This window comes from Manis pentadactyla, chromosome 8 (assembly GCF_030020395.1).
Source record: "Manis pentadactyla isolate mManPen7 chromosome 8, mManPen7.hap1, whole genome shotgun sequence".
Lineage (NCBI taxonomy): Eukaryota > Metazoa > Chordata > Mammalia > Pholidota > Manidae > Manis > Manis pentadactyla.
In genome coordinates this window covers 53,189,146-53,216,122 of record NC_080026.1, presented here as the reverse complement: position 1 = coordinate 53,216,122, position 26,977 = coordinate 53,189,146, and the positions used below count along the sequence as shown (strand labels likewise).

Sequence of the window (26,977 nt, the reverse complement as noted above, 5' to 3'; positions counted from 1 at the left end):
ACTTTTTTTAAAACTTTATGAACTTTAGTTTCACATGTTAAAATTATTACTACTCATCACAGTCCTTAAGGTAATCATCATGTACTTTTCTCCCTAATACTGTTCAGTTAGACTTTTTGGGTCTCTGTTTTAGTGTAACTGAAGACTGCTTGGTGCCTATCTGCTGTGGACTATATGAACTCTTAAGTGGAGTTCTTCTGGTCCTGCCTGACATCATGCTTGGAGATGTGCTGGAGCTTATTCAAGCAGACACGCTTTTAGTGCTTGTTAACCATCCATCACCTGCTATACAACAAGGCGTTATTAAAGTAAGGACAAATACTAGATGTGTTAATTCAGAAAAATTAATATACGTAATTTAAATTTTGAACATATATGATAAAGCTTTATTTTATACTTAGGACTAATAGACTGACATAGTTTGTTACTTCTTACCCATATTTTTGCATGTATTCTCATTCAATTCTAAGTATTCCTCTATACATTGATTCATGTCAATATGTTTTTTCAACTTTACCACTTATGAGGAACACAGTTCATTGGAAATCTCTCCTATAATGTAGTATCAAATCTTAAATATTTACTTCAGGTTTCAGCTCAGATGTCACCTTTTCAGAGAGGCCTTCCCTGATCACCTTTCAAAATAGCTTTCCTCATTTATCCCAGCATAACATCCTAGTTCTGTCTTATAAGTATTTTAAAAATTTATTTCTGTACTTGTTTTTTTTTTTATATTATTTTCCACACTGAAATATAGGCTCCATGAGAGTAGGCATCCTGTGCCTAGTATATAATAGATACTAGGTACGTTGTTGAATGAATAAATGTTTGATATGAATAATTTCCACTGAATAACAACCCAATATTGAAATGGTCTTTTAAAAATTCTCATTTTCTTTCAATTGTCTTGATGTAGGATGTTGTTTAATCACTTGCAATTCAACCCATTTATTTATTAAGCTTCCATCCATGCACAAAACACTGAGCCTGTAGCTATGTGGAATACAACAGAAATAATAAAAGCCCCTGCATTCAAGGAGTCAGTTCAGCAAGGGAGAGATATACCCAATGAAGTAAAATTGAGGACTTCTTGATGAGTGCTTCAATGGCAGTATTAATAAAGAAGAGTGGGAGCGTAGGAAAAACAATTCATTCTGATGGAAGAGCCAGGGAAGGATTCATGCAAAAAGTGTATTTTGAGTTCTGTAAACTTAGAAAGCTTTTTAAGTAGGGCAGTAAGTAGATGTGTGTTTGGGGAGAAATGTCTGTCACCCTATGAGGGAGTGATTACAGGGGAGAGAGGTGGAAGTGTTCTGCTAACAGACTGGCACAACATTCTCGGGGAGGAATGATGGCTTCCTGTTCTGTGGAAGCAGGAAGTCACAGGATGGACAGATTTGAGAGACACTCACTGGAATGGAGAAGAGGTGCCTTCACGATTACACAGGTAATTAAGGACAAAAAAGCCAAAAGTGAGTTTAGCCTTGAGTCTAGGAGGGTGGTCCTACTGTGCTCTAAGATCAGAACCATGGAGAACTGAGTTTGGCAGGAAAAATAATTAATCGGCTTTTTCAGTGTTGCATTGAAAATACTAGAGAAGGTGAAAATATAGGCTTGTGCTCAGCATAATTTATCTAAGCCACACAGATACACACACACACACACACACACACACACACACACACACACACACACCTTTTGCAGAGAGAGCATAGTACAATGTTGACTGATTTTTTTTTTCCTTCAGAATTAGGCACAAATATTCTACTTACACTCAAGTAATGCTGCCAGTGTCCATGCTTAGCTAAAAAGCTAATTTCCCTGTCACAAAATATTAAGAGCTCTAAGATAAAGTCATCAGCAGCATTTCATAAAAGTCAGAAACAAAGTGTATTTTTATTTTGCCATGGAGGTGGCATTTTTTTTGTGCTTCCTATGTTCTATACATATAAAATTAAACAACTTACAAATATAATACACTGCTTTGCATATGTTATATACAATTTTAATACATTATATAAGTTATCTTAATTTTTTTCTTAGCTCTTAGGTGCATATTTTAATAGAGCCTCTAAGGAACAAAAAGATAAGTTTCTGAAGAATCGTGGCTTTTCCTTGCTAGCCAACCAGTTGTATCTTCATCGGGGAACTCAGGAATTGTTAGAATGCTTCATTGAAATGTTCTTTGGTCGACGTATTAGCCTTGATGAGGAGTAAGTGGATTCATTCTTCCTCCCCCATAATTGGGGATTGTTTGTCTTAGATGTAAAATTTATTAAACTGATTCTTAACAAAATTATTTGGACATTTTAGAAAAAAATCTGCCAAATGTCATTTTCCAGGTGAATCTATATGATATTCTTCCTAGTATAAATTCTTCCTTTGTATTTCATTCACTAACTAGAAACTAGAAACAAATAAATGCTGCATCAAATAGAAGAAAGTTAAGCTTTGGTACATAGTATCAACACGAGAGAGTTGACTGAAAAGAAGGTGGTTCCTGTTCCTGTATTTTCAGCAACAGATAGCATGAGTGATCACAGAGAAGCTCTCATTACCTCAGAGTCTTCAGGTTATCTGGGAGGAGGTTGAACCCTTTGCCTGGAATTCTGGTATACTGTTTACAGAGATTGAACCCTGGTATATACAATACTGAAGGATTAGCAGATAAATACAAAAATATTTTCTTCCAAACTAAAAGTTTGGCTGAAAAGTTAAATTTGTTATTTCTGTGTGTGATAAAGTAGAGAGAAATGTGTGTCTTGCTATTATTAAAAGTATAGCCTACTTATTATTAAGCAAATTCCTCAAGGTCTGAATTGGTCCTTAAGGAATATACTTACTGATTACGGGATGACAATAGTATTTTCATTTGCATACAGCTTTTGGCTCTTTCAAAGTAATTCAGCAATTATCTCATTTGATTCTCACAACAGCCTTGAGAAGAAAGTAGGGCAAATATCACCACATGTATTTGACAGAAAAGGAAAATGAGGCACAAAATGATTAAATTATTTCCCTCTATTACAGAGGCAAATAATATTGGGGCAAGATCTCAAAATTCATTCCTTTTGCTAGACCTCTTTTTACTAGCTCTCTCAGATACTATTATTTTCCTGTGCACATGTTATATAGATCCCTAAAACAGGGGTTCTGGGACCCCTAAAGGTCCCATAAATGATGTGAGTCAGTCATTTGAAACCATGAAATTGTATACATGTTGCATCAGAATGTTTGTATATTTACCTCAGCACAGACTTCTAATAACACATTTTATCTTATTGGAAGAGTCTATGATCTAAAATAAGGTTAAAAATCCTTGTTCCCTCAATTTTTTTTTTAGCTTTGAAATCAAGTTAACACAACAGCCCATATTGTAATCATCTTTTCCTTATTTTGTGGTTGATTGCTTCTAACATGCTTTTAACTGTATTATTTATTATAGATTTGATCTAGAAGATGTGAAAAACATGGAACTTTTTCAGAAGTGGTCTGTCATTCCTATTCTGGGACTAGTAGAGACCTCCCTCTATGACAACATGCTATTGCATAATGCTCTTTTACTTCTTCTCCAAATATTAAATTCTTGTTCTAAGGTAGCAGATATGTTGTTGGATAATGGTCTACTCTATGTGTTATGTAATACAGTAGCAACTCTGAATGGATTAGAAAAAAAGTAAGTTTTAAATCATTATTTAAACCTACATCTGGTAATATATTGGAAAGTGAAAACTATAATAATAGGCTACATTAAAGCATCTGAATTGTCAAAATACTTTCAAAGAACTTCTTTCCTGAAAAAACTGATTAGATTAGATTTGGAGGGTGTGTATTTTCCATCTTTTTCAACAGTTTGGTTAAAAATAAAGTGCTTAGGTGACCTACTTTAGGTATTTAGAACCTGAAGCCAAGTTGAATAAAATTAACTGTCCTCAAATATACTTACCGAGCTTCTGCTGTAGTCTTATAAAAAATATTGTCCACATAGGAATAGGAAAGTGAAGACTAAAGAGATACAGTACCTTGTTGAAGAACACACAACTAATAGCAGAGAACTTGAGACTGAATGTGTCTCACTTAAAAAGCCTGTTTTCAATTCACCATGCTATCCTACTTATAGCATACCATACCATTATTACCATAAATTAATTTCTAATATTAAAAAATGCATTGGCAGGTGGCTGCTCACCAAGTTGATTAATAGTTTAAAAAATTATGTTAGGGGATTGTATTTATATTTGGATTTTGTTCCTTTGGTGTCTTCATTTTTGATGTGTGGTGTAACATTTTTATTTGCATAATGTTAAAATAAGATCTCCAGAAGCATCATCTTATTGCATGTTAAAGCATTAAATATTACCTATATTTTTGCAGAGAAGGCAGACCATATCCTTGTGATTCTCTAGGCCAAGGAGGCCCTGCAAGAGAGACTCCTTGTACTCAGTTCAGTTCAATTTTAATTGGACACCTGTTAAATTTAGGATCTGTGCAAGGCATATGAGAAATACTAAGTATTATATTTCCTCAAAACACTTAGTCTTGATTACAGTACAATGCATGAAATTTGGGAAGACTGCCTTCAGGCTTCTCCTAAAAGTAGTTTGTTGTATTTTTTTAAAAAATAATTTGGGCCTACTGAATGTCCCTGTATGCTACTCTATTAATTGGTCCCAAACAGTTAGCATTTCTAACTCTTGCTTGCTTTGGAAAAACTAAATGGAGAGAAGTATTTAGGCTTAATATCACACACTGAGGTAGATTTTAAGGGACAGAAGTAAGTAATACATATTTATTAGGTATTTATAAGCAATTAATATTTGTTCAAATCTATTATATATTTTAATCCTTAAAATAACTGTAATTAGTGTAAACAAGCTTCACAGAGATTAATTTACTCAAATTTACCTTCTCCGAGAAGTCTTCTTAGAAGTTCCTACTCATACCCATAAAGTCTTCACCTTTGGTGTGGGGTAGCAATGTGCCTATGCATTCTCGTAGAACCTTGTGTTACTCTTTGTTGTTTCAGGTACCACCATTTACTATTTATAGTTATCTCTTTACTTGTCTGGTCCTCTGCAAGACAATACACTTTTCAACAGGCATCAAAGCATGTCCTCTTATTTCCATTCCAAGCATGTAATTTGTGTTACCTACCATAGTATAAGCATGAATAAATATAGAAGGATCGTGTGAATAAATGAATGCTGGTAGAAGAATTTAAAACAGTTCTCTGTGCCATAAATTATTTGTTCTTTTTTTGTAGTGTTCCTTTGAATGAATACAAGTTGCTTGCTTGTGATATACAGCAACTTTTCATAGCAGTTACAATTCATGCTTGCAGTTCCTCAGGCTCACAATACTTTAGGGTTATTGAAGACCTTATTGTACTTCTTGGATATCTTCAAAATAGCAAAAACAAAAGGACACAAAGTAAGATTTAAATTTTGTGGATTTGGGGAGGAGTTGTATAATAGCCTAATATGTTGTTTGAACTTAATGTCTTTCTTTTGGAAACTGTGTTACTGAAGGTTCATCCTTAATTTTGTGATGATATCTATTAATGTTAAAAGTAAGGCTTTTCTAAGTGGCAAAAACTTTTAAATGAATCCTTGATGTAGTTAGTAGCATCATTAAAGCCACTTATTTTTCTTACCAAGTAGAATTAAATGGCTATTGTTTAATAATAATCCCCATTAGTTTTCTTTCATGGCAAATATTAAAGTGAATATGAAACAGAAAAACGTGAGAATTTCTAGTTAATCTTGCCTTTTATATCTTAAAAGCCTATTTCTTAAAGCAATTATATAAAATCAGATAAATCTGTGAGTCAGTATTTTCCCATAGAATTTTTTATAACAACCATTTGGAAATTTGCTTTAAAATTCTTTCAAAGACTGCTTAAAAATATGTACCACCAAGAGCCCATGTTGATCAAAATTTTTAAATTTGTGTCTAACAGAACATTTTTGACAGTTAGATATTGCATGAATATAAAAATCAATTCAGTTTTAAAAATTAACCACCACATAGCTTGAAAACATTCTAGTATCTTCTGTTTTTAGATATGGCTGTTGCACTGCAGTTTAGAGTTCTCCAGGCTGCTATGGAATTTATAAGGAGCACTGCAAATCATGACTCTGAAAACCTTACAGATTCATTCCAGTCACTTACTGCTCCCCATCATGCAATATTTCAAAAGCGGAAGAGCATTGCTGGTGAGTATTGAAATATTTTAATAACTGTAAATTGAAGGTAGCTTGACTTTCCTATATTCTGATGCCATTCACATTTTAAAAATATTTCTTAGCTTAAAAAGTTAAATAAAGTTTGAGAAGGGGAAGCTATTTTCTACTGCCTTCTTTTCAGTTCTTTTCTCAGTTTTCTCTTACCATCTCCCTTGTGCCAAGCAGTGTGTTAAATGTTGAAGATAGAATGATGAAAAAACAGACACAGAATCAGCCCTTGCAGAGTTTATAAAATAGTAGAGAAATGTAGAGGGTAGTAATAGAGACTGTAACAGGGCAACCTGATTTATGTAACTCCTTACGTAAGAAGTCTCTGGGGAGGTGAAATTCCAGCATAGACGTAAAGGTTGAGAAAGGAGTTACTGAGGTAGAGAGTCAGAGAAAGAGTGTTACTGGCAGATACCAGCAGGTACTCTAGAGACAGTGAGGAGGGTGTGATACTGACAAGGCAACTCAGGATGGTGTGGGCCGGTTCATACATAAAGATGTCGTCCATCATAAAGAATTTAGATTTTATCCTAATGGGAAATCATCAAAGATTTTTAAGTAGGTGTCATGACATAATCAGATTTACATTTTATAAAGACCATTGTGTAGAGAGTGGATTAAAGGAAAGCAAGAAAGGTAATGGAGGTCCAGGTAGGAGGCTATTGTAATAGGCAGGGCAGAAGAGATGTTGGGGGCTCAGATGTGGTTAGAATGCATGTGGCATCAGGGCTTGCTGTGAATTAGTACATATCATCAAATTGTAAACTTCCCCATTTTTTCCATAAAATTTGCTATGACCTTCATACCCATATTTCAGAGATATAGCATAAACAGCCCCCAACACACACACACATACACAAACACACACACACATAGAATCTAAATACACATACTCATACACATATCGTGTATGTACGTATAGTGGGTGTATATGTATCTCCAAACTGTACTTGGTAAATTGTTTGAAGGTTAATCACCCTTTCAGTTTTAAGGTCTTTTAAATCCAAATCTTTCTTCTACCTGTGTTAAACTACTTCATTGTGTTTTGTGCTATGCCAAATTTTAGGATCATGTGAAAAACTAATCTGTAGAAAAAAACTATTAACTATACATGTTTTGCAGCAGTATGTTTAGATTATGCTAAATAAAAACTTATGTAAATGAAACTTCTAAAGCATCCACAAGAGTAAACTTACCACCCACATACATTCTTCCTTAACTGAATATCTGAACACAGTCCCTCCTTGAGAGCTGCCCTCACAGTTAACACCCCTTTTGTCCCAGGTAGAATTCTAGCTTTTACCCAGTCTGGCAGTGATACTTAGCTGCCTACATGCCAAAAGGTTGTTTTTGGATCCCCTTTCCTTTGTAGGATTGGAATTCACCCTCTGTTGATAAAGGAAAGTATACTCTAATACTTTTATGAATTCCTGCTGTTGCTTTCTTGTTGCTATTTCTCATTCTCTTCTCTTCTCTTCTACACCTAGATCCCTGGGGTGGATGGTAATCAGCTTGTGCCTGGGCTAACACTTTAGCCTTCTTGCTATTTTCATTTTGATCTGTGATTTCCCAGCAATCTGTCTTCTCTGTCTTTAGATACTAGCACTTTTATCAACTTCAGCCTTAGAGCCCTGCATAGCTCCAAGTTTGTTATTGTTTATTTTTTGTTTATTTGAGTCATTTTAAAGTGTTTAATGGGCTTTTAGTCCTTTTCTCTAGGCCATTCTCCTTTTATTCTCCTTCGGCCTCTTAACCCTGGGCTGTATTTTCACTCTTAAGTAAATGCAATGACTGTAAGCCATAGGACGCTTATAGAATCCTACCAATTTTGGACTTGATAAAGGACCTTAAAAGTCACCAGTCCAGTTTTCTCATTTTGCAAATTCACTGAGGCTAGAGATTAGAGACTGCCGGGACAGAAGCACCTGCACTCTTCCCTTTGTGTCCTCCCTACATCCACATTCCAGGTCTGTAGTAACTTCAGGACCACATCCATAGCTTCAGGACCCACCTTTCTGAGCTATCTCCCAAGAATCCTTCTTGTTTTAAATACTGCCTTATTTAAATTCTGTCTTTGTGAATCCAGTTTACAAAATACTACTTTATATGTGATGAATTGTTGCTTTGCAGTTCCTTCATATTGATTTACACATGTACTTGGAAAAGACTGTGTTTTAGTTCTTTACTATTAGTCAGAAGCTGTTGTCAAGCTGTATTGGCTTTGTATCTGATAGGTACAAAAGGTACAAAGTACTGAAGCTTCTCTTCTTCTGAGCAATATGGCTATAAAAACCCATTTAAGTTCATTTGTTCATGATACTAAAGTGACTAAAGGTTTATATTTCTACCATTTCTATCATTTAGGTAATGAACTATTCCTTCAAAGATTGAAAACAACCTGTTCTCATTAGTGCTAATTACTTTGGAGGACTGTTTTTTCCTAAATATATTCACTTAGCATTTATTGAAAACTACTGAGGCAAGTGACACCTCCAACCTCACTGCCCCTCCCTGCACTGCCAGCAGGAGTGGTGGGGACAGCTAGCAGCTGCAGCTGCTACTACAGCCACATGCCACGTTCTTTGATTAATAGACAGATTAACTCAGTGAAGCCCAATATATCCATGGTTTTGGGAGACCAAAATTTGTTCAGCAACACTTTAATCATTTCTATATTTCAAGTTCTCATACTCTTAAAGGAGCTAGATACTATTTTATTGCCTGATTAATCTTTTTTATGGCCTGACTCATGTACCATTCTTGTGCTCAGCAGCACTGATGGTTCCCTGCTGTCCAGTGAACAAAGCTCTGATCCTTAGACCCTAAGTCTTCTTTCAGTATAAATATATACTGAAAGATGTAATTTTGCCTAAATGGTATCATAGTTTACCTTCTGTTTATAAACTGGTTTCCATTTCTAATCACTGTATTACAGACATTTTCCCATGTAATATAAATATTCTTTATGTTTAATATGCTTAATAATCTATTATATTGATTTGCCATGATCTTCCCTAGTTTTTATTGATAAACAAAGGGTTTCTTTTATTAAGGTATCATTGATATACAATCTTACACTCAGGTTTCACATGAGCAGCATTGTGGTTACTACATTACCCCCTATTATCAAGTCCCCACCACATACCCCATTACAGATACTGTACATCAGCATAGTAAGATGCTATAAAGTCACTACTTGTCTTCTCTATGCAATAGTGCCTTCCTGGTGCCCCCTCCTGTATTATGTGAGCTAATCATAATACCCCTTAATCCCCTTATCCCTCCCTTACCACCCACCCTCCCTAACCCCTTTCCCTTTGGTAACCACTAGTCCATTCCTGGGTTCTGTGAGTCTGCTGCTGTTTTGTTCCTTCAGTTTTTGCTTTGTTGTTATACTCCACAGATGAGTGAAGTCATTTGTCACTTGTCTTTCTCCACCTGGCCTATTTCACTGAGCATAATACCCTTTAGCTCTGGCCATGTTGTTGCAAATGGTAGCATTTGTTTCCTTCTATGGCTGAATAATATTCCATTGTGTATATGTACCACTTCTTCTTTATCCATTCATCCACTGATGGACACTTAGGTGGCTTCCATGTCTTGGCTATTATAAATAGTGCTGCAATAAACATAGGGGTGCATATTGTCTTTTTGAATCTGTGATCTTGTTTTCTTTGGGTAAATTCCTAAGAGTAGAATTCCTATGTCAAATGGTATTTCTATTTTTAGTTTTTTGAGGAACCTCCATACTGCTTTCCACAATGGTTGAACTAATTTACATTCCCACCAACAGTGTAGGAGGATTCCTTTTTCTCTGCATCCATGCTAGCATTTGTTGTTGCTTATCTTTTGGTTGTTAGCCATCCTAACTGGTGTGAAGTGATATCTCATTGTGGTTTTAATTTGCATTTCCTTGATGATTAGTGATGTGGAGCATCTTTTCATGTGCCTGTTGGCCATCTGAATTTCTTCTTTGGAGAAGTATCTGTTCAGATTCTCTGCCCATTTTTTAATTGGGTTATTTGCTTTTTGGGTGTTGAGGCATGTGAGCTCTTTATATATATTGGATGTTGACCCCTAATCGGATATGTCATTTATGAATATAGTCTCCCATACTGTAGGATGTTTTTTGGTTCTACTGATGGTGTCCTTTGCTATTCAGAAGCTTTTAAGTTTGATGTAGTCCCACTTGTTCATTTTTGCTTTTGTTTCCCTTGCCTAAGGAGATAATGTTAATGAAAAAGTTGCTCATATTTATATTTGAGAGATTTTTGCCTATGTTTTCTTCAAACAGTTTTATGGTTTCATGACTTACATTCAGGTCTTTGACCCATTTCAAGTTTACTTTTGTGTATGGAGTTGGACAGTAATCTAGTTTCATTCTCTTACATGTAGCTGTCCAGTTTTGCCAACACCAGCTGTTGAAGAGGCTGTCATTTCTTCATTGTATGTCCATGGCTACTTTATCATATATTAATTGGCCCTATATGTGTGGGTTTATATCTGGGCTCTCAATTCTGTTCCATTGGTCTGTGGGTCTGTTTTTGTGCCAGTACCAAATTGTCTTGAATACTGTGGCTTTGTAGTAGAGCTTGAAGTTGAGGACCATAATCTTCCCTGCTTTATTCTTCCTTCAAAGGATTGTTTTGGCTATTTAGGGTCTTTTGTGGTTCCATATGAATTTTAGAACTATTTCTTCTGGTTCATTGAAGAATGCTGTTGGTATTTTGATAGGGATTGCATTGAATCTGTAGACTGCTTTAGGCAGGATGGCCATTTTGACAATATTAATTCTTTCTACCCATGAGCATGAGATGTATTTCCATTTATTGGTGTCTTCTTTGATTTCTCTCAAGAGCGTCTTGTAATTTTCAGGGTATAAGTCCTTCACTCCCTTGGTTTGGTTTATTCCTAGGTATTTTATTCTTTTTGATGCAATTGTCAATGGAATTGCTTTCCTGATTTCTCTTTCTGCTAGTTTGTTGTGAGTATATAGGAATGCAACAGATTTCTGTGTATTAATTTTTTAAATTATTTTATTTATTTATTTTGCTATCATTAATGTACAGTTACATGACCAACATTATGTTTACTAGACTTGCCCCATCATTAAGTCCCCACCACATACCCCCTTACAGTCCATCAGCATTGTAAGGTGCTATAGATTCACTACTTATCTGTGTTGTACAGCCCTCCCCTTTCCCCCCACCCACATTATGTCCGCTAATTGTAATGCCCCCCCCCTTTTCTTTTCCCCTTATCCCTCCCTTCCCACCCATCCTCCCCATTCCCTTTCCCTTTGGTAACCATTAATCCATTCTTGAGTTCTGTGAATCTGCTGTTGTTTTGTTCCTACAGTTTTTGCTTTGTTCTTATGCTCCACAGATGAGTGAAATCATTTGATACTTGTCTTTCTCTGCCTAGCTTATTTCACTGAGCATAATACCCTCTAGCTCCATCCATTTTGTTGCAAATGGTAGGATTTGTTTTCTTCTTATGGCTGAATAAAATTCCATTGTGTATATGTACCAGATCTTCTTTATCCATTCATCTACTGATGGACACTTAGGTTGCTTCCATTCTTGGCTATTGTAAATAGTGCTGCGATAAACATAGGGGTGCGTATGTCTTTTTCAAACTGGGCTGCTGCATTCTTAGGGTAAATTCCTAGGATTGGAATTCCTGGGTCCTGTGTATTAATTTTGTATTGTGCAACTTTGCCGAATTCAGATATTACTTCTAGTAGTTTTGGAGTGGATTATTTAGGGTTTTTTAATGTACAATATCATGTCATCTGCAAACAGTGACAGTTTAACTTGTTCCTTACCAATCTGGATGCCTTTTATTTCTTTGTGTTGTCTGATTGCCATGGCTAGGACCTCCAGTACTATGTTGAATAAAAGTGGGGACAGTGGGCATCCTTGTCTTGTTCCTGATCTTAGAAGAAATGCTTTCAGCTTTTCATTGTTAAGTATGATGTTGGCTGTGGGTTTGTCATATATGGCCTTTATTATGTTGAGGTACTTGTCCTGTATACCCATTTTGTTGAGAGTTTTTATCATGAATGGATGTTGAATTTTGTCAGATGCTTTTTCAGCATCTGTGGAGATGATCATGTGATTTTTGTCCTTTTTGTTGATGTAGTGGATCATGTTGGTGGATTTTCAAATATAATTTTTCTTTTTTACTTGTTTATTTTTGCCTTTATAAATTGGGTAGCAGTGTATATTCTTCTGTATGTATATTTTTACTTATCTGATTAACAATGTGAAAACTTTACACATCACCTTAATTCATGATGGTAGATGGAAGTATCAGGGTATTATTTAAACTGCTACACAACTATTTACACTGTCATAAGTAAATATATACGTGTATATATATATATATAAATGTGTATCCTTAATATTATTCACATACAAATGAATTTCCTTTACATTTCCACCATTAATACCAACTATTGACATCTTTTAATTCTTTGTTTGAAATAGGCATTTTGTTTTACCTCCAATATTTTATTTAACTCACAAAACAACCCTCTTTATCCATTCACTCAACCATCAAATTTTTTTTTGGCATCAGCCATATACCAGTTGTTATTTTTTCTGCTCTCATGGAACTTATATTTTACTGTAGAAAATAGTCAATAAGCCTATACCCAGATATATTTAATATAGTGTCAGATAGTGCCAAATATCTGCCTATGAAATGGTCTCTACTTTACTTTCCAGTTCACATCTTACATATGAAAAAACTAAGGTGTAGAAAGAGGTGTACCTAAGGCCACATCAGCTTGGTGTAGCTATAGTATGACTGCTGAAGTACCCTACCACTTTTTAAAGAGCCTAGTACTAGAGAAGACTTAACATTTCCTTACTCAAATGCACATTGCTGTGCCTCTCATGTGATTATCAGCTGCTTATATAGTATGAAAGCTGTCAGAGATGTAGACATTAGGAAGAATCTGCTTAAACTAAGGACATAGTCTGACAATATTTTTCTTGAATATGTCCAGATATGAACCTTTTTTTCTTTCTATTTGCTTTATTTTTGTCTCAAAAGTGACTCTACCCACCAAAATATATTAACTGATTAGAAATACTGGTCACCAAAAATACTGGACAATTTAAAATGCTATTAAAATATTTATCTTGCAGGATGATTCATTAAAAACTATCATAAAATTATTTACACGTAGATAATGTTTGCAGAGGCTATTTATTGGAGACTGATATATGTTTTCATAATTTAAAATAAAGGTTCAATCCTAATGAAGGACTCCGTTATTCCTCACCTGCCAAGGCATCATTTTCATTCCTATGGTCAACTTCCTTCCTTCAGCCCATTAAATCATGACTCAGTACCCCCGTTTTCTCCTGGATCCACTACCTGTGTGGTGCCTCTCAGAGCAGGTGCAGTAATGGTGCAGGAATGCTACTCCTACCTGTTTAGTCTGATGAAACATTTCTTGGGAAATGCTTTTGTAGGGTTGAATTTCAAGTAATGTATATGCACCAAATCATTTTAATAGCAAATCTCCAGAATTATATTCATCTTTCTGATCTCTTCACTTTCATCTAATTTCTAATATGTAACTGTACACTTCTCAAAACTACTTTATAAAATTCAAGAATGATGATTATCCAGAAATAGTAATCTGCTTACTAAAACACAATGTGCTTTAAAAACCTATTGATTACTTTGGAATACAAGGAAGTGAAACAGTATTTGAAAATATTTTGTCAAAACATTCTGAACTACTTACATACACCCTTCTAATTCTTTAAGCTTATCAGAAGACTCAAATTTTGCCAAATAATATACATCCTACTAAGCTCTAGCATTATTATTTAGAACTTTGAACTCAAGTATTGTTACACTTCTTCAAAGAGGGAGAAACATCACTTTCTCTTAATCACTCTATTTCCTTTGGATTAATTAACTTTATACTAAATAAGATTCTTTTCATGGTCTGATAATCAAAAATTTGCAACAAAAATAGCTTCCTTCATCCTTATTAATTTATAGACATGTGACATTTTAATTTGTATGCTGCAAGGTCCTCGAAAATTTCCTCTTGCTCAAACTGACTCTCTTCTGATGAAAATGCGTTCAGTGGCAAGTGATGAACTTCATATGATGATGCAAAGGAGAATGAGCCAGGAGAACCCTGTCCAGGCAACCGAAGCAGAACTTGCACAGAGACTGCAGAGGCTCACTGTCTTAGCAGTTAACAGGATCATTTATCAAGGTAAAACTAGACAATAAATATGTTCTTACTCAGATATTAAATTAAAAGGAAAATAATTTACAAGGGAACTGATTAGGTTTCAAATCTTTAAACAGCACTAACAACCTTAACATCTACACTATTGAAAGAATTTCTTATTTGCAACTAATAGTCTTGAATAAAGGTCTACTTTTTAATCTATTAAAAGCTGGACTAGATTTACCATTGAGTTTAAAACAGTAGAGCACTTCCAGTATATTTTTTAACTTCTCGTTGAGATAATCATAGGTTCACAGTTGTTAAGAAACACTATAGAGATCCCATATACCCTTTACCTGGTTTCCCTAATGGATTTTGCAAAACTGTAGTCCAGTATCACTACTAGGATATTGACAGTGATGCAGTCAAGGAACAGAACATTTCTATCACAAGGATCCCTTTTGTTGCCTTTTTAATAGCCATATCCACTTCCTACACACCCTCACCCCTTACAGGTCTCCAATTTGTTCTCCATTTCTGTATTTTCCTTTAGGGAATGTTATGTAATAGATGTAGTATGTAGCCTTTTGGTATTGGGTTTTTTCACTCAGCATAATTCTCTGGAGAGTCATCAATGGTTTATTCCTTTTTGTTGCTGCTGAGTAGTGTTCCATGGTATTGATATACTAGTTTGTTTAGCCATCCATGTATGTAAAGACCGTCTGGGGTTGTTTCCCATTTGGGGCTATTACAAATAGAGCTAGCTGCTGTAAACATTTACATGCAGGTTTTTGCATGAATGTGTCTTTATTTTTCTGGGATAAATGGCCAGGAGTGAAGTTGCTGGATTGTATGGTAGTCATGTATTTTGTTTCTGTTAAAAAACTGCCATACTTTTCCAGGGTAACTGTATAATTTTACATTCCCACAAATAATGTATGAATGATCCAGTTTTCTTCACATCCTTAGCAATATTTGGAGTTTTCACTATATTTAAGTTTAGCCATTCTGATAAATGTGTAGTGAGATTGTATTGTGGTTTTACTTTGAATGTCTCTAGTGGTTAATCATTTATGTATTTATATAAAAAATATACCTAGAGCAACCACTAAAAAGCTATATGAAGAAATACACTCAAAAATACTATAGATAAGTCAAAATGGAATTCTAAAAAGTGTTCACATTACCCCAAGAAGACAGGAAAAAGAAAACAGTAATTGTTAATCACTAGAAAAACATAATACACACAAGATTTTTTAAATTAAGGTATCATTGACATACAATCTTATGAAGGTTTCACATAATACACCCAAGATTTTAAAAAATTTTTCCTGTTTCCTGGCCCCTAAACTAAACTCTGAAATTGAGCCATTTTTATCATATGCACAGCACTTAATAGCACAGCATATACAGTGAAACAGTTCTGCACATCCACCTAAAATAAAGAACATGTGGTCTTTATGTTTAATTAATGAAAGTAAAGTCGTGAGGATGGCTTTAATTTACAGTGTAGTTCATCTTTAGTAAAATAAATCTTTAATTTAAACTTGCATGACTTATGAATGCTTAAATTTCTACATTGTCTTAGGTGAATTCACTTTTTCTCTAATATACTGTATCTACATCTAATAAACCAACTACACTTTTGTATTGTGACATCTGAATTATCAGCTACATAAAGTATTTCTATCAGCATCATTACCATTTGTAATGGCTGGGTAGCAGTGGTCTAATTTTCTATTCTTTTTTTGATTCAAAGAGTTTAATCCAGACATTATTGACATTTTGAGCACTCCAGAAAATGCAACTCAAAGCAAAACCTCCATTTCCCAGACTGAAATTTCTGAAGAAAATATTCATCATGAACAGCCTTCCATTTTCAACCCATTTCAGAAAGAAATGTTTGTGTATCTGGTAGAAGGATTCAAATTATCTATTGTAAGTAAATAAATTACATGGGAAATGTTCATTCACACAGAAGTAGTAGAGGTGTCATGTATCTATATTATATGTTTTCAAAATCATATTTCTATTTCACAGAGTTTTCTGAAACTCAGACTACTTGATTTTTAACAAAAGAGTAATATATGTTGCTAATTTATCCTTTCCAGTACGACTCATTTCATTCAGCATTGGTTTTTAAGTCTGTAACAAGAAAGCCATTTTGTTCTTTAGTAAGATCAGCATCAGAAAAGAGTAGGACTTTGATGATTACTATGAGAGTTTAAATTAATAGCCACTTGTTAAAGGACTTTATTTATAGCTACTTACTCTTGAATAATTGTTATGAAGTTTAGATCTTGGCTTAAACATATCCAACACCATCAAAATCACAGAGAGAATACCAGAAAGTGTCAAGATCCATTTGTCATTGGCTCACATGGTCTTCGGTGGGTCACTTACCATTGACCATAGGGAACAAAACACTCCATAGAACCAAAGGCCAGTCTAATTCTAGCAGAACTCATAAATCATGATTCTGACAATCTCTACATCTAAGCTAGATTTTTGTGTCTGCAGGTTTCACTTAGAATTGAATCATTCACACAAGGCCCTTAGGACTAGAGTAATAGAAGAGCCAATTCTAAAACACAGACCAAACTCTAAGATGTACTGATTCCAATGTCAAACCAGACAGGAGTTTGGATTAGGGTTGGCTTAGCCTTAATGAAACCACAGTTGAAACGAGCTCTTTCAGTTATTTCTTTGGAAATATTGGTAGTCAATTTATGTGCAGTTCTTAGTTTGTGACTATTATACTTAATATCTTGGTACTAATTCAAGTCTTTATTATGAATCCTTTCTCTTTATTTATATTACAAAATCAGTGTGGGCTTATCAACTATTCTTCTTTGAGAGTTCTTTTTTCTTTAGCTTAAAATTTCCAAACCCTTTGTAATTTTTTAAAAGCCTTAGTACTTAAACTTCTTCATTCATTTCTTTTTTATAATTGTGGTAAAACATACATAACATAATATTTACTATTTTAACTGTTTTTAAGGGTACAATTAGGTGGTTTTAAGTACATTCATATTGTTGTACAACCATTACTACTATACATCCCTACAACTTTTTCATTATACCAAACTGCTCTGCACTTATTAAACACTTAACTCCCCATTACTCCCTGACAACAATAGCTGCTCAGTCACTGATAACCACTATTCTATGTCCTGTCTCTATAAATTTTACTTCCTAGATATCGCATATAAGTTATCATATAATATTTCATACATTGTCTGTCCTTTTGATATGGTTTATTTCATTTAATACAATGTTTTCAAGCTCATCCATATTGAATCATGTATCAAAACCTTATTCCTTTATAAGGCTGAATAATATTCAATTTTGTGTATATACCACATTTTGTTTATCCATTCATCCATCAATGGACATTTGGATTGTTTCCACCTTTTGACTATTTAGAACAATGGTCCTGTAAATATTGGTGTACCTCCATCTCTTTAAACACCCATTTGTATGGATGTATATATCTTTATAATTTGACTATTTAAAAAAAATCTATAATAAAACACCTTCCATGATCTTTAAGGCTGTGCTGAGGCTAGTATATTATTGCTTAAGAAGTGTTATCTTAATTTATTCTTATTCTGATTTAAGGGTTCAGGTAAAACCAGTGGTTCCAAGCAGCAGTGGACTAAGATCTTATGGTCTTGTAAGGAAACCTTCCGAATGCAGTTTGGGAGATTACTAGTGCATATTTTGTCACCAACCCATCCTTTACAAGAGAGAAAGCAAATTTTTGAAATAGTTTGTGAACCCAATCATCAGGAAATATTACGAGACTGTCTTAACCCATCCCTGCAAGTAAGTATCTCTGCATTTCCTACATAAAAGCTACTGGTAAGATGTAAAATTGTGTAAAACAAGAGCTGAAAATAAACTGTATTTTCACGCCAAACATCATAAATACAGTTTTTTTACCAGACAAATACCACCTGAGTTCTTTTCTTCAGATGCTCTATGCCAGACTCAATGTGGCCTCTATGCTTATTTTCCTTTCCATTTTTCCAGTGCTTAAATTAAGAAGTTCTGTATCTGAGTTCTTACAAGGTCTTTTGTAGTTTGTTACTTAATCTTGAAGTGTTTTCTTTATGAACTGTTTTCTTTATGAACTTTTTTAAGAATGATATTATTAATGAAATGTCTATACTGAATGGCTCAAATAACAATAAATATGACATTAAAAAAATACAGCACTTTAGAATATAAAAAAATTGCTGATCACTTGGTATGATCAAATAAAGTACATAAAAGAATTTCAGAGTCTCTAAAATCTATTGCTTAAAGAGTGATAGATGGAGAGTTTAAATAGTGCAACCATTTTAGAAAGCTGTTTAGCCGTTTCTTATAAAATTAAATATACACTTAACCTGTGACCCTAAAATTCCATTTTTACATATTTACTTAAGGGAAATTAAAATATATGTCCATAAAAAGACTTGCACAATATCCATGACAGCCTTTTTACCAATAGCCAATAATTGGAATAACGCAAATGTCTATCAACAGGAGAATGTATAAACAAATTGTGATATATTTATACAATAGACTGTTACACAGCACTAAAAAGGAAAGACTACTGATACACCTGCCATTATAGATGAAGCTCAAAAACACTATATTGATGAAAGGGGCAACCAAACACAAAAGAGTATACACATTCTAAGGTTCCATTCAGATGAAGTCTAAGAACAGGCACAATTAAGATATGGTGATAGAATTCAGGACAGTAGTTGTCTCTGTGTGGAGGTGAGCAGCAAGAAGAGGAATTGATTGGAAAGGGGCATTGGGAAGCTTTGTACTACTTCTTATGTTGTGTAGTAGTTACCTAGGTATATGCTATTGTCAAAACTCATAGAAACAAACACTTAGTATCTATATGCTTTATTGTATGAAATTATACCCCTGTAAATAAAGAAGTGGATGATATATAAGAAAGGAAAGGTGTCCCCTTTAATACCTGGGAACTCAAATATATCATATTGGAAACCAAAAGGTTGCAGTTTTGATGCTCTTCCCAACATTTAGGTTCTCTTCCCAATATTATGACTCTCAAGCACAAAGGGCATTGTCTTCCCTCTCCTCAGGCAGAAGCATATCCAGCCCCATAATTTTTCCTTCTGTGGAGAATTTGAAGTGATGTTCTTTCATTCCTTTATACTCAGCAAAGTTGCAATCCATCAAAATCCAACCCTGGTGGGAACAATTTTCTTTTCCTCATACCAATGTCTATTCTCTACTGTTCCATTTCTGTCAGTGGAAGCTTTACTGATTTCATCTGGAAACTTGAAACTATGTTTGATTTTTCCTCACTCTTGAATCCATTTCATTACCAAAGCCAGTCATTTATTTAGCCGTCTTTCTCTGTGGTCTACCTTCCCCATCCTAGTTCAGACTTTGACCCCTATGTTCCAGTCATTAGTGTAACCTCCTCTCCACCTAAAGACCAAATTACTGTACCTGGTTTTTTTTTTCAGTTTATTATGGAAACTTTCAAACATACCTAAAAGTTGGCAGAAATTAAAAAATCACATGACTGTTGATCAGCTTGAATTTTTCTTTGTAGTATTTTGAAACAAATGTCAGATATCAAATCATTTTACCTGTAAATACTTCAGAATCTATCTCTGACCAAAAAGACTCCTTTTCAACTTATTACACTCCATATATTAACAATTCCTTATTATCTAATATCTAGTCGGTGTTTAAATCTTCCTAACTTCCTTATCATGTTTTAATAGTTTCCTTGTTCTGAATCCAAACAAAGCCTGCACATTGCATTTGTTTGATGTGTGCTAAATCCTTATAATTTACAGCCATCTTTTTTTGATGTCGTGTATTTGTTGACAAAACTCAGTCATTTGTTCTGTAGGATTTCTCACATTCCGGATTTGGCAGATTGTGTCCTTGTGGCTCTAGATCTAAGGGGCCTGACAAGATTCCAGTTCTTGATTTTGTATTTGTTTTTGTGTTTGTTGTTTAAAGAATATTTTAGTAGGAATGCTTTGCATTTTCTATCACATCACAGCAGGAGGCAGAGACTGTCAAGTTGCCCTGCTTTTTGAGTTTGGGTGTCAGCCTGATGCATTCATTATAAAGTTCACCCTCCATCTTTAACCTAATAGTTTTTAGCAGTCATCGATGTTAGTTGCCAAAATCCACTTTTTCACTATGAGCTGCAAAATGCTGATTTCTCTAAGTTTCTCATTGCACTAGTATCTATTAGCTCTGGTTCTTCTATAAGGAAGAAGGTTCCCTTATCGAATATTTGCTACCCTAAAATACAGTCTAAGTAGGAAATGTAAGGTTTTTTCCCCCTATTTATTAATTTTTAGAATAATGAATTAGTACCCTAGCAACCTTCAGTTTTTTATATTGGTTTTTATTTTTGAGGTGCCATTTTGGTATTTTTTATAAATTTTGTAAACAGTTTCAAACCATTGCAGTTACAATTCTGTTTGATATTCCGTTGAACACCTCTGTAGGTTCAAGTTGTTGTGCTCTTTTAACATGCCCTTTTTAATTTTTAACAAGTTAATATGATTAACTTCCTTGCTTTCTGGAGCACAAGAATGCCCCAGGGTCATCTTGTACATTTCCTTTTCCAGACCTAGAACCAAGCTTTTCCCCCCAAGGAAGCTCCCATTTCCTTTTAATGAGATAATTGTATTTAGAGACTACATATCTAGGGACTAGGTATCCTCACTTCTGTTGTATTGTCACTTCTCAGCCTGTTTAATGGACAAAGCTAGGAAATACGTATCTTTTTAAAAAAAAAAACAATAATGAGTTCATCTGACACTTTCACTTTTTTTGGATTTTATATTTTTATTTCTTTTTATTGTTGATAATTCTGATTCCTGATGACTTTTTAAAAATCAAAGTATACTTGATATACAATCTTATATTGCTTTCAAGTATACACCACAGTGATTCAATAGTTACCCATATTTAAAAATCCTCACCCCCACTAGTGCAGTTACCATCTGTCAACATAGGAAGATGTTACAGAGCCTTTTGCTATATTCTCCATGCTGTACTACCATCCCTGTGACCAATTTATAGTTCTCTCCACCTACCACCCAGCCCCTCCCTCATGGTAACCACCAGTCACTTCTCATGCACCTATTTTGTTTGTTCATTTTGTTTTTAGAATCCACAAATAAGTGGAATCATATGGTATTTGTCTTTCTCCACCTGGCCTATTTCACATAGCTTAATATCCTTTAGGTCCATTCATGTTGTCACAAATGGCAGGATTTCCTTCTTTTTATGGCTGAATAATATTCCATTGTGTATATGCACCACTTCTTCTTTATCCATTCATCTATTGATGGACATTTTGGTTGGTTCTGTGTCTTGGCTATTGTAAATAATGAGGCAATAAACATAGCAGTGCATATATCTTCAGATCAGGAATTTTGTTTTCTTTGGGTAAATTCCTAGAAGTGGAGTTACTGAGTTGTATGGTATTTCTATTTTTAGTTTTTTGAGGAACTTCCATACCACTTTCCATAGTGGCTGCACTAATTTATATTCCCACCAACAGAGATTTTCTTCACATCCTCACCAACACGTTCTTGTCTTTTGGATAGTGGCCATTCTGACTAATATGAGGTGATATCTTGTGGTTTTGATTTGCATTTTTCCCGATGATTACCGATGTGAAGCATCTTTTCATGTGCCTGTTAGCCACCCATATTTCTTCTTTGGACAAATGTCTATTCAGGTCCTCTGCCCATTTTTTAATTAGGTTATTACTATTTTTGGTGTTAAGGCATGTAACTTCTTTATTCTTCATTGAACCCCTTATCAGATGAATCATTTATGAATATATTCTGCCATACTGTAAGTTGCTTTCTGTTCTGTTGATGGTGTCTTTTGCTGTCAGAAGCTTTTTAGTTTGATGTAGCCCCACTAGTTCATTTTTGCTTTTGTTTCCCTTGCCTAACGAGATGTGTCCAGGAAAAATTGCTCATGCTTATTTATGTTCAAGAGATTTTGCCTATGTTTTTTTTCTAAGAACATTATGGTTTCATGTCTTACATTTAGGTCTTTAATCCATTTTGGCTTTACTTTTGTGTATGGTATTAGACAGTAATCCAGTTTCATTCTCTTTACATGTGGCTGTCCAGTTTTACCAGCACCATTATTAAAGAAACTTTCTCTTCCCCATTATATATTCATTGCTCCTTTATAGTATATTAATTAACCATGTAAGTGTGGGTTTATATCTGGGCTATCTGTTCTGTTGACCTATGGGTCTGTTCTTATGCCAATACCACACTGGTTTGATTACTGTAACTTTGTAATATACCATTAAGTCAGGGAGCTTAATACCCCCAGCTTTGTTCTTCTTTCTCAAGATTGCTTTGGCTATTCATGTCTTTTGTGGTTTGCTCTAGTTCATTGAAAAATGCCTTTGGTATTTTAATAGATACTGCATTGAATCTGTAAATTGCTTTGGGTAGGATGGCCATTTTGACAATATTAATTCTTCCTATCCATGAGCATTGGATAGATTTCCATTTATTGGTGTCTTCTTTAATTTCTCTCATATGAGTGTCTTAGAGTTTTCAGAGTTCATGTCTTTCACCTCTGTGGTTAGGTTTATTCCTAGGTTTTTTTTTGTGGGCAATTTTAAATGATTCATGATGACTTTATCATAACTATTTATTTGCTTTATCTTTATACTCATATGTGTGTGTGTGTGTGTGTGTGTGTGTGTGTGTATAAAGATGAGCAACATTATCGCAAGCCCACTGAATGCAATTTAAGATTTCTGTGTGGTTCTTTTTGTTCTTAGGATGCCACTGTGGATGGACAATGAAAACACTGTATTGTAAAAGCAGTAATTTTCTCTATTTCATTATGCCACCAACTGCAATGAATAGTTAGCTCCTTTTTTTTGTTTTAGAGATTCCATTGGGTTTTTAATTGTTTAATTTTGTTTTTAATTATGTAAAATATCTACATGGTTTCAAAATCAAAATTGTGAAACATAGCACATTCTGAGAGGTTCTAGCTTTTATCTCTATGCCCTCCCCTCATTCTTCCCTTTCCCTGTAGGTAACAATCTTAATTTTCTTTTTTTTCCTTTTGGAGAGAAAAGCAAATCTGTGCATATACACACATACACATACACACACAGATGCACACACAGTGTATATATTATCTCCTCCACTTCTCAACACAAAGAAAAGAGCAAACTATGCACACTCTTCTGCATTTTTCTATCTTCAACCAACAATATACCCTAAAGATCATTCCATGGCAATATATAGAGATCTTTTCATGCCTTTATATAGCTGCCTCCAAGCTGTATTCCATTTGTAATCTGCTTCATTTTCAAAGCCCCAGGCTTATCTTCTAATGTTACAACTTGAGTCTGATTAATTCTCCAGTCTGTAGCTCTCCTTTCAGGATACTCTCATCTTTGTCTCTTGTAACCTCTTCACAGCCTGTGTATTCCCCCTGAGATGCTGCTCTAGTCATGCTGTCCACTCAGTCTTATCTCCTCTCCTTTATCTGTCTGTATACCCATTCTGTCCATTTAACCATATACCCAGCTCACTGTATGCCACCTTCAAAGCCCTCCTCTTAGTCCACTCAGAACTTTTCCTTTTTAAAAACTTTATTGAAATTTTTATTTTACACATATTAGCATTTTACTATTTTCTCAGGATCTGTGTTTCAATAGATTCAGTTCCTTAAATCAGTTTTTGAAGGGTAAAACAAGACTTTTTTTCATCTATCCCAAATAATACTTTTTCTAGTTCTAGGAATTCCAACCAATAAATGATTGATCAGACTATGTTAAAATGATATATGAGAAACAGCTTCAGTGTCTAAGAAAATCATGTGTTTCGTTGGATATTCAGAATGAATAAAAACATTTCTGATAGTTTTTCAAGGTGGTTTTAGAAAGTCATTAAATACTAAACAAATATTTTTAGAGTTATATCAAGAACATTACCTTTAAGACACTTACATGAAAATATTCTAGTTATTTACCATTTCTGTTTATTTACCAACTTATCAAGCCTTTTACTCGTGCAGAGTCTGCTCATTTTTCTCTTTTGGTCTGGTAGCAGCTGTCTCCTGACTAATTTGAAATGTGGCATTAAAATGCACTTTGCTATTTTCATCATCTCATATGTTAATCTTATGCTTTTGGGAAATGACAAGATGTGATTCACCATGTTAATTTAAATAACCCAAAATGTAATGCCTTTTAAAATCCATTTTTTGACATTTAATACAATTCACAGTTTAAAATGTCATAAAGCCAAAATGCAGTGCAAATTTGTATGAATGCAAATTTTTAAAAAGCAAAATTATCCTTTAATTTGGCAAAATTAATGTCTAAATACTAAATATACACATAACAATCAGGTGTAAGAGAAATAGTACAGAAGGACCACTTAAAAAGTCATGACTCAAAGTTTGGTTCAGGTTTACACTCTGAGTTACCTTCAGTAACACTATAATTTTAGAGTGTTCATAAAAGACTGGCCTAAACCAACCCTTCTCTGGGAACTGAGTGCTGAGGTCCCACTGCTTTTAGAGTTTTTCATGTTTTGTTCTCCCTGAGTCATGAATATTTACAAACTAATTTAGAGGTAGGTTTTTGTTCTGAAATTTGCACAGCTTCTATTCCAAGCAGATTTCAAAGGAGAAGGAATAAGGATAATTCTCTTACCTTACAGTTTATAGAAAGTTTCCCTTCCAGTTCAGTTTTTCTATGAGAAAAGCTAAGAATTACTTTCCTTTATCCCAAGCATATTTTCTGTATTCCTTTAGGAAATCCTCTCCCAATTCTTTCCCCAAAAGCTTGCTTTTCTCTTCCTTTTCCTTCTTTTATTTCCATCCTTCCTTCCATCCTTTTCTTTTCTTTTCTTTCTCTCTTTTACAATGAAAATTTTCAAATATACTTAAGAAAATAGAATAGTATAATAAATACCATATAACCACCACTAAGATTTAACATTTTTTAATATTTTTATCATATTGGCATCATTTCTTCTTTTTCTGAAGTATTTTAAAATATAGAAATACCATGACATTTTTCAAAGTCATTGTCTTATGTAACCATAACATATTATATCTAACAAAATTAGTAAACACCCTCATGTCGTCATACATCCAATGCATAATCAGATTTCTTCAGTTGTCCCCAAAGTGTCTTTTTTAGCTGATTTATTCAAACCAGATTCAATGAATTTAATCTAGCAATATAATTTAATTTAATTACTGTTAAATAACTTAATGTATGAATAAAAATTCTTCATGACTAAAAACAATTTTACTTTTTTTTGAAGCATGGAGCCAAGTTAGTTTTGTATTTATCAGAGTTGATACATAATCACCAGGATGAATTGACTGAAGAAGAACTAAACACAGCAGAGCTGCTTATGAATGCTTTAAAATTATGTGGGTATAAGTGCATCCCTCTCAGTGCATCAACAAAATCAGACCTTATTAAAATGATCAAAGAGGTGAGTCAGTGAAACCATAAGACACAGTCTTCTTAGGAGACCCCATTAAATATACTTAAGTAATGATTGAAAGATTTTTTTAAATTACAGTGTATCATTGATGATGAATTTGAAATAATTTTTTTCTTTATATCACTTTTTTACTATGAGAGAACATATATAGGCTTATTTTAAGGAGAATTTTTTTCTCTCTTGTCATCCTTATTCATTATCAGTAGCTTTCAGTGAAGGAAAGATCTTTAGTCATAAGTTGAAACATCAACCTTGAGTTATAGATTCTTTAATGAAAGAGCAAAGTAAGGAAGCAAGCAACTATGCAAACCCATCAGATTTGGCAACCTGATTAACTATTCTCCCCCAACTTCTGTCGCCCAAATTTTGTGGAAGCAAAGGGGAATTATAACAGTTTAAAATGTTAATGTATTCTAATATTCTGGTCTCCTGTGGACAATATTTTTTCCTTTGTTAATTTGACTTTAAAATAACTTTGTTGGGCTCAGTGCCAATGTTAAATGATAAATAAAAAGTTTTATATAGGATATTATCTAAATCTTTTAGGAACAAAAGAAATTTGAAGCAGAAGAAGGTATGAATAAAGCTACCTGGCAGAAAACAGTTAATAATAATCAACAAAGGTAGGATTTTATGTGTTCTAAAAGTCGTGTTTTAGGAACCCCTTAGATTTCACATAGACTTTTAGTTTTAAAGTATCATGTTTTGATACACATTTAATGTTTCACAAATGCTTAACATCTGGATAATCTTATTGTTTGTTTAGTCTATTTCATCGCCTTGATTCAAAAGCAAAGGATATATCTAAAATAGCTGCAGATATCACCCAGGCAGTGTCTCTCTCCCAAGGAGTGGAGAGAAAAAAGGTGATCCAGCATATCAGAGGAATGTATAAACTAGATTTGAGTGCCAGCAGATATTGGCAGGAACTCATTCAACAACTGACACATGACAGGTGAGCAAAGTGGGTTGTCTTGTGTAAATATTTTATATACTGATGT

General features: G+C 34.1%; 1 protein-coding gene across 5 annotated transcripts in view; it reads left to right on the top strand.

Annotated features, from left to right (window-relative positions):
• LYST (lysosomal trafficking regulator) overlaps positions 1–26,977 on the top strand; it is a 224,662-nt gene that overhangs the window by 112,533 nt on the left and 85,152 nt on the right. For 4 of the 5 annotated variants that reach the window (XR_008998856.1, XM_036919307.2, XM_057505741.1 and 1 more), the window contains 12 exons: positions 134–308; positions 2,044–2,213; positions 3,446–3,676; positions 5,264–5,430; positions 6,063–6,215; positions 13,493–13,645; positions 14,293–14,484; positions 16,202–16,380; positions 18,064–18,270; positions 25,788–25,964; positions 26,523–26,599; positions 26,743–26,931. Coding sequence is in view for 4 of the 5 variants with exons in the window: in XM_036919307.2 (XP_036775202.2) it covers positions 134–308; positions 2,044–2,213; positions 3,446–3,676; positions 5,264–5,430; positions 6,063–6,215; positions 13,493–13,645; positions 14,293–14,484; positions 16,202–16,380; positions 18,064–18,270; positions 25,788–25,964; positions 26,523–26,599; positions 26,743–26,931 (2,070 nt within the window). In the remaining variant the exon portion in view is untranslated. The remainder of the gene's footprint in view (positions 1–133; positions 309–2,043; positions 2,214–3,445; positions 3,677–5,263; positions 5,431–6,062; positions 6,216–13,492; positions 13,646–14,292; positions 14,485–16,201; positions 16,381–18,063; positions 18,271–25,787; positions 25,965–26,522; positions 26,600–26,742; positions 26,932–26,977) is intronic. The other variant, XM_036919309.2, reaches the window with a different exon arrangement.